This window comes from Rutidosis leptorrhynchoides, chromosome 4 (assembly GCF_046630445.1).
Source record: "Rutidosis leptorrhynchoides isolate AG116_Rl617_1_P2 chromosome 4, CSIRO_AGI_Rlap_v1, whole genome shotgun sequence".
In the NCBI taxonomy this organism is placed as follows: domain Eukaryota; kingdom Viridiplantae; phylum Streptophyta; class Magnoliopsida; order Asterales; family Asteraceae; genus Rutidosis; species Rutidosis leptorrhynchoides.
Genome location: NC_092336.1, coordinates 510,264,179 through 510,278,782, shown reverse-complemented (window position 1 = coordinate 510,278,782; position 14,604 = coordinate 510,264,179). Strand labels below are relative to the sequence as shown.

The 14,604-nt window shown below is 36.0% G+C and overlaps 1 protein-coding gene across 1 annotated transcript; it reads left to right on the top strand.

Annotated features, from left to right (window-relative positions):
• The first annotated feature begins 11,008 nt into the window (after positions 1 to 11,008).
• On the top strand, positions 11,009 to 13,025 carry LOC139842491 (uncharacterized). Its single transcript, XM_071832625.1, has 3 exons — positions 11,009 to 11,584; positions 11,942 to 12,601; positions 12,648 to 13,025. Exons 1-3 carry the CDS (start codon positions 11,009 to 11,011, stop codon positions 13,023 to 13,025), a joined length of 1,614 nt encoding a protein of 537 aa, XP_071688726.1.
• Positions 13,026 to 14,604: the final 1,579 nt, after the last annotated feature.

The following is a 14,604-nucleotide window of genomic DNA, read 5'->3' as shown; positions in this document are numbered from 1 at the left end:
ACCTTACAAGGCACAGATGATGTTTTCTGGAAAGTTTCGAGTACATCAAAAATGAAAATGTAAAATCAATTATGTAATTGAATAATACACTTGGTTTATTATGAAATGGAATTCATTAAGTTGAAACAGAGATTGTAGTTAACAATGGTTAAGTTGTTAAGGAAGGATGTACATCATTGCATATTAGTAATATGAACTAACCGAGTAGTACCTACCAGTTAAGATTCACACGTAATAGCTTAGTATGAAAAGATTTATTTTGATTTTAAAATTCATATATATTAAATTTACATCAAATTTCTTCAGGGGAAATGAGTTAATACTTCATCGGTTATTGTTGCTGGTATTTCTTGGTAACTACGATGCATATGACGTTGATGTTCAAGGTACATATTGTGATGTTGAGGCATGGAATGCGGATATTGTTGGTGGTGGTAATGGTATTGTTGGTGTTGTTATCGGTGGTATTGTTGATGCCGGTGATTCTGCTGGTGCTTGTAACCTTTGCACCATATTCTCCAAAGCCACTACCCAAGCGCGAAGCTCGTTGACTTCTTCTACTACACCGGGATGATTGGCGGTTCGGACGAGCGGATGAATAAGATCCAGAATTTGAGAGAGTATATGATCATGACGAGATATTCTAGAGATGAGAGAGAAAATGGTATTACGAACAGGTTCGCCGGTAAGTGCTTCAGGTTCTTCGCCAAGAGGGCAATGTGGTGGATGGAAGGGATCGCCTTCTTCTTGTCTCCAATAATTAAGTAGGATACGAACTCATCCCCAATTCATCCAGAATAGATGATGGCTAATTGGTTGATCCATTCCGGTTACACTGTCTTCAGAATTCAGGTGAATATCCATATCGGAATAGCTGTTAGAGTTTAAGGAATTTGAACTAGATACGGGATCCATCTTGTATAATTAGGGAGATGATTTTTGATATGAATTAGATTATAGAATTTAGTTTGGTATTCTTCAATACATAATTTACATATGTATATATAATACCAAATTCCATAAATCACGGAGAAATTTTCGGAAGATGTCAGGAAAAAGTTTACAGTAACAGATACGCTAAGATATGAATTTTGTCTATACACTATTCATGCAATCAATGCTGTAAAACGTGTCTAGACTAGGAATGATAAGTAGGTAATTTCCGACAAGAAATGATAAGCAAAAATTTTGACATGCAGACACGGTCGAAGTCCAGACTTACTAATGCATCCTAACAACTATCAGTTAGACACACTCATGCAAGACCTGGTTCGCTAGGACCAATGCTCTTATACCAACTATGACGATCGCTCCAAATCCATATGGACGAACACGCTATTCATCGATTTCATTGCGAGGTATTTGACCTCTATATGATACGTTTTGTAAACATTGCATTCTTTTGAAAAGGCACACCATAAATGAATATTTAAATCAAAGGTTTTTGACATCTGATGATATCTACATATAGACAATCACCGTAAATAATAGTTTACAATAGTATTTCCGTTGACAATGCAGTCAAAATAAGATACATGGTGATGATTTGGTGAATGCAACGTTTCCTTGAAAAATATGCCATGTAAGACTCCATGCACATAGCTTGTCTAACATATAAGCAAACAGCGGAAGACTTCTAGGGAACCTGAGAATAAACATGCTAACAAGTGTCAACACAAAGGTTGGTGAGTTCATAGTTTTAGTGTTTCGCATAATCTGTATATAAAAGTGGATCACAAGATTTCAGTTGTTCAATCCAGAAACGTTTATCAAAATATTCTACGAAATTGAGCACCCTGGTAACTAAACTTAACGTATATATAATTTGTACCCTTTGTATAATCATCTTAATAATACACGCAAACCAACGTGTACGCTTCTCAAATATCATACATCCGTTAAAAGGCTAGTGCTCTAGCTCGGACGGGGATATCAAGCCCTATGGATCCATATACAACTACTCGCGCCCACCAATTCTTATAACTGGCAGTTACTAGTTACCAAAGCTAAGGGATTTTCGGTTCAAACTCAGTGTAGAATTTAGTATGTACTTGTATCCATTGCGTTTAAAATAAAGTGCATGTTTTCTCAGTCCAAAAATATATATTGCAAAAGCAATTAAAAAGGGAGCAAATGAAACTCACCTTAGCAGCATATAAAGTTGTTCACCAAAATGTGACTGAAACTCGGATTACCAATTAATCGTAGATCTCAACCTAGAGAACATATGTTGGTCAATAAATGTCTATCAAGCTAGGTCTGGTCATAGTGTATCACAACCCTAACGCTCGAGATCGACATACAAAAGTTTATCAAAAGTCATTTAAAAAAGTCATTTTTGACAATAGTTCAACAAAACGAGACGTACCTTGTATAAGGATTCGTTTACTCGGTTGGTAATATTCAAAAATCCATTTTATCAATCTCGTAAACAAGTTGTTTAAATCTTAATTGCAGATTCAAAAGCAATTTCAATTAACGTCAATCATAATTCAGTTGATCATATCTTTTAATCCGTTCATCGAAATTACGCGATTTCTAAATGAAAAGTTATTGATTTTTCGCCAGCTTTTCAAAAACATGTATATCATATACCTTTTACCAGTAATATATGTATTTAATTCGTGATTCATTATAAACTGTTTAATGACGAAATTTAGCATACAAGCATGTATAAATATATACTCGAGCACTAGACATGTATACACTATTAATATATAAAAGATAAGATATGAATGCTCACGTATCAATATTGAGATTCAATATTGCATGAAAGTACGTAGACACAACAGAGATGATAAATACTAGGTTTGACTTGCGAACAATACCCATGAACATTACCCATAACCTCCATAGCTATAACCCATAATTTCCTTAGTTCTATCACGTTTGAAGCTTGTTTTTAAAGTGACACGCTCATGACCTCGTCGTAATATTTTATGTATAATATTACTAAAAATATTAAGATTAATAATAATAATAATAATAATAATAATAATAATAATAATAATAAATAAATAAATAAATACTTACATGTGTAAAAAAACTCGAGCAGAAACCTGGTATTTATACGCATAATTCCTGATTCTGATGCCCATGCGAGTGCATGGGATTTTAGTGCAAATCTCATGCACTTGCATGAGCTCATGCACTCGCATGGGTTTTATGCCTATTTCCCATTCGATCGCATGGCCGTCAGATCCAGCTCACATATTTTTTGTTTTCTTGTTTGTCGACATAATTAAATATAATATATATAATTTAAATAATTAATTATATATTATATTAAATTCATGTGCATAATTGACTTGTAATTTTCGTTCCGATGACTCGTACGTTGTCACTCGACTTATGTCCCGGTTTCGGTTTCTCCAACGCATTTTCGTACGCTTAAAAAACACGCAATTTACGTTTTGTGACTCGTACCTTTGTCAAAATATAGTCTTAAATTATCAATAAACTATATCATTCAAAGTGTATCTTAAACTTTCGAGTGTTTTGGTTATTTACTTCTATAAATCATTGTCTCGCTATTTGTTGATATATATAAAATAACAAATCGTTTTATGACCAAGTTAATATATCTTTTCAACATTCATAAACACGTTTTAAATATACGTCGCAAGTTATTCATACAATTAATATTCCAACTTATCATATATATTCAAATAACTATTTAAACCAATAATTTTAATGTATGGTATTAAACAATTAAAATTTTGTTACGTTTTCAAGTTATAGTATATATATGTATCTATTTACATATAATGGTTCGCGAATCGTTGAGAACAACCGAAGGGTACTTAAATAGTTCAAAAATTTTGAGATTCGGTTTTACGGACTTTGCTTATCCTGTCGTAAACGTTAAATCATTTAAAGATAAAGTTTAAATTTTGTCAAAAATTTCTGGGTTGTCACAACTGTTCACTCAACTATGTGTTCAAGATCTTCATCCTGTTGGTCTAACCACCTTCCCAATCAATTATGATTTGGTTCGACCTTTCAATGAAGAAACAGAAGGAGAAAACACACCCGCCTGGAGTGTCACAGGATCCGATGATAGTGTTGAAGATGACCAGTTCATTGCACTATTATCCTCCACTCAAATGTCCATTCTCCATCGTCAAAATCGCCGAACTCACAAAATCTTACGACAATTTCTTAACAATCTTGTTTGTGGAAAATGTTTATCTCGTCCAAGCTCCTCTCGTCCCATGTAGAACGAATCTAGAAATGACTTGTTGTATCTTCAATGCATATTTTCATATATGCATAACTATGTTTCTTGTTTGCTATGAATAAAATGTGTGCTTGTTATGTTTTAATAAATATTTTTCAACGTGCACAATTTAAGGGGGAGCTTTGCTCTAAGGGTGAGCATAGTTCTAGGGGGAGCTAACCTTTTTGCTTCGACAAAAAGGGGAGAAATATGGATACAAGTGATTGTTAACACTTGCGTATTTATAGCAAAATGTCCCTCATCACTTGTATGTTTGTCATCATCAAAATGGGGGAGAATGTTGGTTGAATATTGGTTAATGAACTAAATAACAAAGTTATGTATAATGATTAACCAAAGAATATGTTTTGATGATGACACATACATATGCATAAGTGATGACCGACATCTTAAAATAAAACACGCAAGGTCACTAATCCATACTTTATCTTGCAAATGACCAAGTCAAACATAGCTTAAATAATAGAATTAAAAGATCAGCAAAATACACGGTCAAAGGTACGGTCGACCGCATATCCAACCGTAGAACCTAAAACTGAATTGCAACGCAGTTTTGTGAAAACAAGTTGCACGGTCGCCACCACGGTCAACCGTAGTGCGACCGCAGTTTTCTCTGTTACCACTTTTGACCCAATTAAGTTTGACTAGTTCCTGACATCTATAATTCATTAAACCTTTCTCAACATGCTTAGAATAGATGCCTTCTACATACTCAATTGAGTTTTGGTCATAAAAACACTAATCGTGGTTAATTACTCCTAATGACAAATTAACCAAGATTAGGCATAACACATAAGTGTTAAATAACAACTTGTGATCTTAAATCTTATCTAGACATCCCTAGTATGATCATCAAGTACCAACACACTTAAGCCAATTTCACTAAAACAATAATTACTATTAAAGATGACTTAGTGATTAATTAAGGCTAAATGAAGAACAATGCTTTCAAGTGTAACTAGTAAAGACTTGTAATCCTAAAATACACTTAGATACATTTAGGATGGTCACCAAGTCTCAACTAGAGATTGCTCTTCCCTTGTGCATGTGTTGGACATTATTGTGTGCTTACACATTAATCATGCAATATGTTATATTGCAAGTAAGCTTGCTAAAAGCTTAAATTATATGTTGTGCAAATGTCTATATGATTGATCTTAGAGTAACTATCTCTTGCTATGTGTGAGTATTACTCGCTACTTGCTAATATATTTAATACTCATAAATTTGTCAACTTAATTAATATGCTTCCTATGTGCTTACTAGTTAGAATACTAGAATTCAAGTAACTAGCCTACTCCAATGAATTAAGTGTAAAATAGTTCAAAAAGGAATTATAGTCAATTGCTTATTTGGTCTTGTCTAAGTAACAATTTGTGATTACTTATTCAAGTATGACTTAACTTTGATGTCTCTACACACTTAATGATTATCTTAGAAAGACATCATTCAATTAATCTTTACATAATCTTAAAATGAACATGACTTGTGATTAATTGAAACTAGGAAGTTAATGACATATTGACTAGTCTTTAGATTTGAATCAAATGCATTAATGTGACTAACTAAGTCTTGACCAAACTGAGATTTCCCAAAATATCAATTAAGACACTTCTCTAAGAATTTTTGGTTTACCACTATTGGAGTGTTATGTCACTTTCACTTAATAAGACCAAATCTCACACACTTAATGCATATAGTACTTGTATAGGATGTTGGATTTCTTTTGCAGGTGCTAGATGGAATAAAGGTTCCAAAATGTGGTGTTCAAATCTCAGTTAAACGTTCATACAACGAATACATATTTTGGACTGGAGCACGTACGGTCGAACCACGATCGACCGTGCTGGCAACCGTGTGACAACGGCAATTTTTTGAATCCTTCTATAAAAGGCAAGCATTGAAGAGCATTTGAAGCTGACCCTCTTGCATATTTCAAAAGCTTATTTCGAGAGATCACAAGGGCTCTAATTACTACTCAAATGTGATCAAGCAAGAGAAGATTCTATGATCTTATAGATTTAGAATTTGGTTGTTGTAAACTTACTAATCAAAATCATTAATCTTGTGAGTTTACTTAGTGTAATGTATATCCTAGTATTGTCTTAGGATCATCATTACAAAGTGTATAAGTCTTGTAACTTCAGTTTGTAGAAGCATAGGCTAGCTTAGTGATCTACTTCCTTAAAGGGACTTAGGAAATTGATTAATCTCATTTGGAGATTAATACTTGTCCAAGGTGAAGACATGTTGATCTAGGTTGGAGTTGATCTTTCAAAAGGATAGGTAGATTAGGTTTGTTGTCTACCAAAAAAGTTGAATAATTGTAAATCGGATCTCCACCGAGTTTGGAGAAAAGTGCTTAGTGAAGCAACAAATCCCGATTAGTGTAATCAAGGAGTGGATTAAGGTGGATTAGTTAACATCTACCCGAACTACTATAAATCCTTGTGTATATGTTCTTTACTTTACTTCATTCATCATTTTGAACATATACGCTACACACATCAAGTTTGAGTTAAGTTGGTTGATTATAGTTAATAGAATTTGGTGATCAATCGAAAAATTGGTAAAAACATATTAAGTAACTATTCTCCCCCCTAGTTACTTACAGTTCTTACCGTGTACCTAGGCTTGAATCATTGGATGACTTTGCCGAGTGGAAACCTAGGTTCTTAATTTCATTAAATGACATAGACTCAAAGTTGTATAACTTCTTAAAGGCTGAATATACTTTTTAGACTAAGGATCATGGTGAGTTTAAGACTCCTATGGAACTAACTGCAATAGAAAGAGAAGAATACAACTTAGAATGCAAAGCATACAGTCATCTTACTCAGGCTCTTTCTAAGGAGATATTCCATCAGTTTGAGACACATCAGACCACATATGCTTTGTGTAATGCTATTGAGAGTGGAAATGAGGGGAGTGTTGAGTATAGAAAAACTAAGGGTAAGGTTCTAAAGAAGGAATGGAAGAATTTTGACCTTCAGCCTGATGAATCCTTGAAAGATGCTATTGCTAGGTATCGTCACTTATTGACAGAGCTTAAACGTGTTGATATTGTGTTCCCAAATAAGAAGATGGTACAGTGCTTTCGTGAGGGTTTGTCGATTAAGTAGGATCCTATTATACAAGAAATTGAGAAGTCCTTTGCAATTCTGGATAACTCGTTTAGTGCTTTTGTTACTAAGCTATAGGCAAAAGAGCTTGAATTAAAAGAGAGGTTGAAAAGGTTGGAGACAGTTCAGAATCCCGTGGTTTATAAAGCTCCTGAAATTGGTTCAGCTGATAAGAAACATGCTCCACCTCAGACAGCTTTTACTTCAAATACTCAGAAGATAACGTCTAGCTATGTCACTCCTGCACCACAAAGTATTCTTTATCAAACAACTTCAAGCAAGGATGCGAGTACCGAGGTCTTGAGAACTGAAAATATTCGATTGCGTACAATTCAAGGGGTTGAGGAGGATATGGCGTTGGTCGCTATGGTTATGAATTCTTACAATGATCTGTTGCATGGAAGAATTTGGAATAGTCATTTGGAACAGGAAGACTATGATCAGATAGATGAAAATGATATGGAGAAAATGGATATCCTCTGGGCTATAGGAAGTGTTATTCGCAGGGCAAAGAAGTATATTGAGAAGACTGGTGAGAAGAACTTGGGTGTGAGCAAGAACACCAAGTTTGGCTTTGATATGAACAAAGTTAGGTGTCACAATTGTCATGAGTTGGGTCACTTTAAGAGAAATTGTACTCATCCGAAGTAACCAGGCTTTCATAATTTATTCCATAATCAGAAGCGAGAATCGAAAAATACGATCAACGTTTCAGTTGTAGATAAGTCTTCAAAGGCCTTTGCTGTTACCTATGATGATGAGTCCTATGACTGGTCTATTGATGTAACTGATGCTTTCGATCATCATACGAATATTGTGAGGGTTCAAATTTTTGAGGAAGAGGTTGAAAAAGAAAAGGCCGAGAGAGAGAGAAGATGGGTTGTGTTGGTAGAGATAAGAAATGCAAGTGCCTTGGATGCAGAATGGAAGATAGGATTGACTGAGCATGGTACTGGGCAAATTACTTGTGTCGAGGGTACGTGAACAAAAGGGTGCAAGAGAAGTTTAAGTGTTCCATTCATAGTGATGGGGACATATGGACAGACAGTGAGTCATCCTCTTCAGACGATGAATCAAAGAAATCTTGTGTGCATGTTGGTCAGTCTTCTGTGTTCAACTCAGAAACTATTAAGACGAAGGAATTGAATGAGGAAAAGTTGGTCAACTAGAAGTTAGGTTCAGATAGCTCAAGTTCAGAGTCAGAATCAGAGTCTGAATCAGAATCTGGTGAGAAGAAGGTCACTCGTCTCTCTACATTTATGGCAGACTCCTCTAATAAAGCTAAGGTAACTCCTGAAACTAATACTGTTTGTGAAAAATGTGTTAGCTTACATCAGGAACTGGATGAACTTAGGGAGTCAGTAAAGATGTGTACTAGATGTGTGACTTTAGAAGAACAGGTTAAAAGGTTGTCTGACATTTTCCTAAACTGTAATAACTGTACTGCCTTAGAACAGGAAATTGATGTTCTTAAAAAGGGTAATCAGGTTCTTAGGAAGCAGTATGAGGACAATTTGATTTTTAAAACTAGAAAAAAAGAGTTTAGGGAAATCATTAAAACATTAGACGACCAAGTGACCGATTTGAAGTCAAATGTGCTGTTAAATACTCAGACCATTATGAGATAGATCACTGAGATAGATGACCTTAAGAGAGATAAAGAATCCTTTAGGATTAGTTATGAGACTGAAAGAGATAAGGCATATATCTATAAGAGGTCTGCTTTTGTTCTAGAGTATTGTCAAAACACAGGAGGAAAAGAAACTAGTAGTGATTATAAGAAGTGTCCTCCACCGTTTGAGCATGATTATAGCTTCTCACCTCCTGAGAAACAGTTCAGTGAAGATTTTGTTTCAATTCAACCAACTGAGACCGAACAAGAAAAAGGTAAAGGGGTAGGTACAACTGATACTCCTAAAGTAGGGGTAGATAAGACCCATAAGGTAGATAAACCTAACTCTAAATCTGTAAAGATATTGCAAACCCAGCTAATCAGAGACCTGTCAGGAATAGGCTTCGATCACCAATTAAATTTGTAAAAGGTCCTAATTTTGAGGAGGAGGACTTCTTGAAACCAGCGAGTAGTTCACCACCGAAGTATGTACCTCCGCCTAAAAGGTCTCCGGTTGGATCTCCTGAGAGATCTCCTATGAACAGGAGGTCTCCTCCCGGACCTCTGAGACATAGATCTCCACCAGCTTATAGACCTAGATTGGATTCCTATTTTAGGGATGAAGATATAGAGATACACGTTCATGTTTTCATTGTGGGTTGGGAGGTCTAGGATGGCAATGGGTGAGAAAAAACTCATGACCCACGGGTACCCGATCCGTGATGGGCGGGTAAAGTCATTAAATATTACCCACGGGTACGGGTAAAAAAGTTATACCCGTCGACGGGTTGTGGGCGGGTTGCGGGTATATACTACCCGTCACGGGTAAAACCCGATCCGCTATTCCGTAAGATTTTTTTTAATTTACACGCAAGTTTATATATATAATTATTGAATTTAAAATTGATTTTACTTGTAATGAAATAATTTTTAAATATATAATATTATCATCTTCGCTGCTACTTTCATATTAATGAATGTATATAGGCTCACAAGAGTTTTGTTATTTCCTCCAGCTGAGAGTTTTGTAAATTTTAGACATGGTTTGTTTGTCTTATAATTGAATTCTCATGATAGCATGTATACAGGCTACATAGTATTCGGGTCTGTTTGGCATGAGTTAAGATATTAGCCACTGTTATAATTGATCTTGGTTATAATAAAATTATTATTCTTTTAAAAAAACATATAAATAAAAAACTTAATTTTCATGTCATTTTATGTTGTATTATTAACAAAATTATTTAGCTTTTTTAAAACTTTTTTATTACTAAGTTGTATACTTGAATTACCCGCGGGTCACGGGTATCCACGGGTTACCGGCATGGACAAATTTTTTTTACCCGCGGGTGGGTAACGGGTCTCAACGAGCAAAAAAAACACCCGACGGGCGACTCACGGGTATATAGGATCCGCGCCTGTCGCCCGCGGGCGCCATCCCTAGGGAGGTCATAGGGCTATACACTGTCCCAAACATTTCATAGCATCCAGGAGGAGGATTGAGCTGAGTCCCCCTAAGAAGTTTAGAAATTTTAGACCAGCTTCTCCTCCTAAGTATCGTATGTCGTCTAGACCTAACTCACAAATGTCTGATAAACATGTGATTCATGAAAATCCATCCAAGACTGACAGTGGTAAAAGGGTTGTGCAAGATAATGTTTATTTTAAGAAACCTTTACATAAAATCCAAACGTGGGTAACCAATGAGGGATGTAATGAGGCTAGTGGTTCGAGTACCGTTTATAAGGAAAATGAAAAGGTTGTCACCATTAACGGGAAACCCATTGCCGAAAAGGCGTGGGTATCCCTTTCAAACTAATCATTTTTCTATTTGTTGTGCAGGTCGCCTACAGTCCAAACAAAAATACTTGGATTGTTGATAGTGGCCGTCCCGGCACATGACAGGAAACATGTCTCTGCTTCACAATGTTAAATCAATTAGAGGTGGACCTGTTTCGTTTGCGGGTGATCAAGGAGGATTTATAACCGCTCAAGGGATGATTTCAAATTTCTAGGTCTGTTTACGTGAAAGAAATGTCAAATAACCTGTTGTCCGTCTCTCAAGTCTATGATAAGAGGCATAAAGTTCTTTTTGATGAACAGCAGTGTTACATAATGAGAAAGGATTACAAAGTTCCAGAAAATATGATTCTTATGACGGTACCCAGATATCAAGACTTGTACATTCTTGATATGTCAAAGACTTATGTTAAGGCAGCGAAAGGGCATCAGGCTATTGTTTCAAAGGCTACTGAACAGGAGTCTATGTTATGGCATAAGAGGATGGGTTACCTAAGTTTCAGGAAAATGAACCATATAATTCATAATTGTTTGGTGGAAGGCGTTAATGTAAAAGGGTTTCATGTTCCTGATGGTTGTGTGCCGTGTAAGAAAGGAAAGCAAGCCAAGAAACCACACAAAATTAAGAAACATCATTCCATTGATACTCCTCTTGAGCTACTTCATATGGATCTTTTTGGTCCAATCAACAAGAAGAGTATCACTGGACATTCCTTTGGCTTAGTGGTAGTGATGCTGAAAAGTAAGGCTGATACATTTGAACAAATAAGGTTGCTGATCACGAGACTTGAAACGATGAACAAGTTGAGGGTAAGAATGATCTGAATAGAAAATGGGACTGTGTTTAAAAATAAGAAGATGGAAGAGTATTGCAATGAGAGAGGAATTCAACAAAAATTCAGTTCACCGTACACTTCGCAGATGAACGGTGTAGCTGAAAGAAAGAACTGTACTCTAATTTAGACTGCCAGAACAATGCTGGCTGACTCAGATTACCAGTTACATTTTGGAGTGAAGCAGTTTTGAATGTGTGCTATATGATTAATAGAGTTCTTGTTGTGAAACGTCATGGCAAGATATGTTATGAGCTGCTGTTGAAAAGAAAACCTCATATCAAACATCTCGAGCCGTTTGGGTCTCTGTATACCATAATGGTTAGAGATACAGGTGGGAAATTCAATCCAAAAGCTGTTACAGGGAGATTTTTGGGGTTATGGGAATGCATGTAAACGGGTGTATAACTTGGAGTCTCGGTGCATTGAGCAATGTACCGAAATCGATGTTCAAAGACATGCAACAATTCCAGCTGGTAAAGGGTATACGTGGCAGTTCGACTATGATAAGTTGTTTGATTCATTCAATCTTCCTGAGGATGATTCTGAGGATGAAGAGATCGCTGCACAAATGATGTATAACATGCATATCTCTGCTGAACATATGTCTAATGTGCATGTACAATCTCAGGTTCCAAATGTGGCTGAAGAAATAGAACCAGTGATAGGGCCTAATGATGATGAATCAGATTCAGATGATTCAGTTCCTGCGTTAGAGGAATCTACATTACAATCTGAGGGGGATGATTTGTATCTGGATGATGTTTATGAGGACGTGGTACATCAGGAACCTATTCAACCTGTGATTGAGGAACCTATTCAAACTGCGAATGTGGATCCTTTACAAACCAATACAGATGATTCTACTGAAACAGATGGACTAAGACGGTCTAGTCGAACGGTATCTCTCCCTAAACATTTTGATAATTATGTTGTTGACCCTGCAGGTGTTTCAGGTGCTAATACAGGTGAATCTTCTACTTCAGATGAGCATGTTACACCCTCTGCAAACGTTGTTCTTGATTTTTTATACTCAATAGAATCAGACTGGAAGAATCTTCAGGAATGCGCACTGTTGCTTTGTTTCACAAATCGAACATGAAGATGTCAAAGATGCGTTGCAGTATGATGAGTGGGTTTCAGCTATGCACGAAGAACTTCAACAATTCAATCACTTGGGTGTTTGGAGGTTAGTAATACCACCTTCTGACTGTAAACCATATGGCCTGAAGTGGGTATTGAAAAATAAGACAGATGATCAAGGAATCGTGATCCGGAATAAAGCAAGATTGGTTGTTCGAGGATATCAGCAAATTCCAGAAATAGATTACGACGAGGTTTATGCTTCTGTAGCTAGACTGGAGGCTATTCGAATGTTTTTGGCCTTTGCGTCGTGGAAAGGGTTTAAAGTTTTTTAGATGGATGTTAAGAGTGCATTCTGGTATGGCACTCTTTAAGAAACTGTGTATGTGACTCAACTGCTGGGGTTTGTTGATCCACATCATCCAGAAAAGGTGTATTTCTTAGAAATGGTGATGTATGGTCTTCACCAAGCCCCGAGAGCTTGGTATGCTACTCTGTCGAACTATAAGATAGAGAACGGCTTTAGACGAGGAGTAATCGATCAGACTCTATTTATCAAAGAAAGGGGTGATGATATAATGTTGGTACAGGTATATGTGGATGATATCATCTTTGGGTCTACAGATCAGAAAATGGTTGATGAGTTTCAGGATGTAATGCAGAAATGATTCAAGAAGAGTTCACTAGGGGCCATCAATTTCTTCTTAGGGTTGCAGGTTGATCAAACGGAAAAAGGAATTTTTCTACATCAATCTTGAGCCGATTCAAGATGGAAGATGAACGAATTGCCAAGAATCCTCTTTCGGTGAATCACGGTATTACTCCGAAAAATACAGGGGCAAAAGTCAATCCAACTCTATACAGGGCTATTATTGGTTCTTTGATGTATCTTACAGCATCTCGCCCAGATATCATGTTCGCAACTTGTTTGTGTACTCGTTATCAAGAACAACCGAATGTGAATCACATGTTAGCAGCAAAGAAGATCATGCGTTATCTAAAGGGAACTCCAAGTTTAGGCTTATGGTAACCGCGTAAGGATGGGTTTGATCTAACGTCATACAGTGATTCTGACTACGGGGGTTGTAAAAGAGATTTCAAATCGACTTCTGGTGGTTGTAAGTTTCTTGGTAGCAGGTTTGTAAGTTGGCAGTGTAAGAAACAAATGGCAGTCACACAATCAACATGTGAGGCTGAATATATTGCTACTGCAAGTTGTACGTTTCAGGTTTTCTGGATTCAACAACAGCTTCGTGATTATGGTTTGCAAATTTCTAATACTCCTATATATGTTGATAATACTGCTGCTATTGCTGTTACTAAAAACCCTGTTAATCATTCTAAGACCAAACATATAGGGATTAAGTACCATTTCATTAGGGACTGTTATGAAAAGAAACTAATAGATGTCCTACAAATAGCTACAACAACCCAAAGGGCTGATTTGTTTACCAAAGCATTTGACCGACCTCGTTTCTTTTTTCTGTTAAATGTGTTAGGAGTGAAAGACAGAGCGGAGGTTGTGTCTGATAGGGAGTTATTGAAGTAACCATCCAATCTGTATCATGTGTATATATTTGCATTTGCATTTTACATCATTTTTGCATGTTACTTAGTTTATTTTCTGTTTTGCATGATCATTTTATTTTCTGGTATGCATTCTAAAATTGAAAAACCAAAAATATTCTGTTTGTTTGCGTTCTGTTAAAGAGAATAGTTGAGAAAATTGCTTCATCAGAAAATACAAAAACATTGAAAAATGAAAAAGCCATAAAAATCAGAAAAATCGGAAAATGAGAAGTTGCTATGTGAAAATGGGAAATGATTGTATTACTGAACTAGCATGTTAATCGTTCTACGTAAAAAGTAAGTAGTACATGATTAGTTAATGAATGTTGATAAATTTTGAGGATT

Excerpts from the sequence above, each read along its gene's own strand:
- LOC139842491 (XM_071832625.1), top strand. The coding sequence starts at position 11,009 with ATGTCAAATAACCTGTTGTCCGTCTCTCAAGTCTATGATAAGAGGCAT. Across the intron at positions 11,585-11,941 it reads AAACGATGAACAAGTTGAGG|GTGGGAAATTCAATCCAAAA; the intron begins GTAAGAATGATC and ends TTAGAGATACAG. Across the intron at positions 12,602-12,647 it reads CTTCTACTTCAGATGAGCAT|AATCAGACTGGAAGAATCTT; the intron begins GTTACACCCTCT and ends TATACTCAATAG.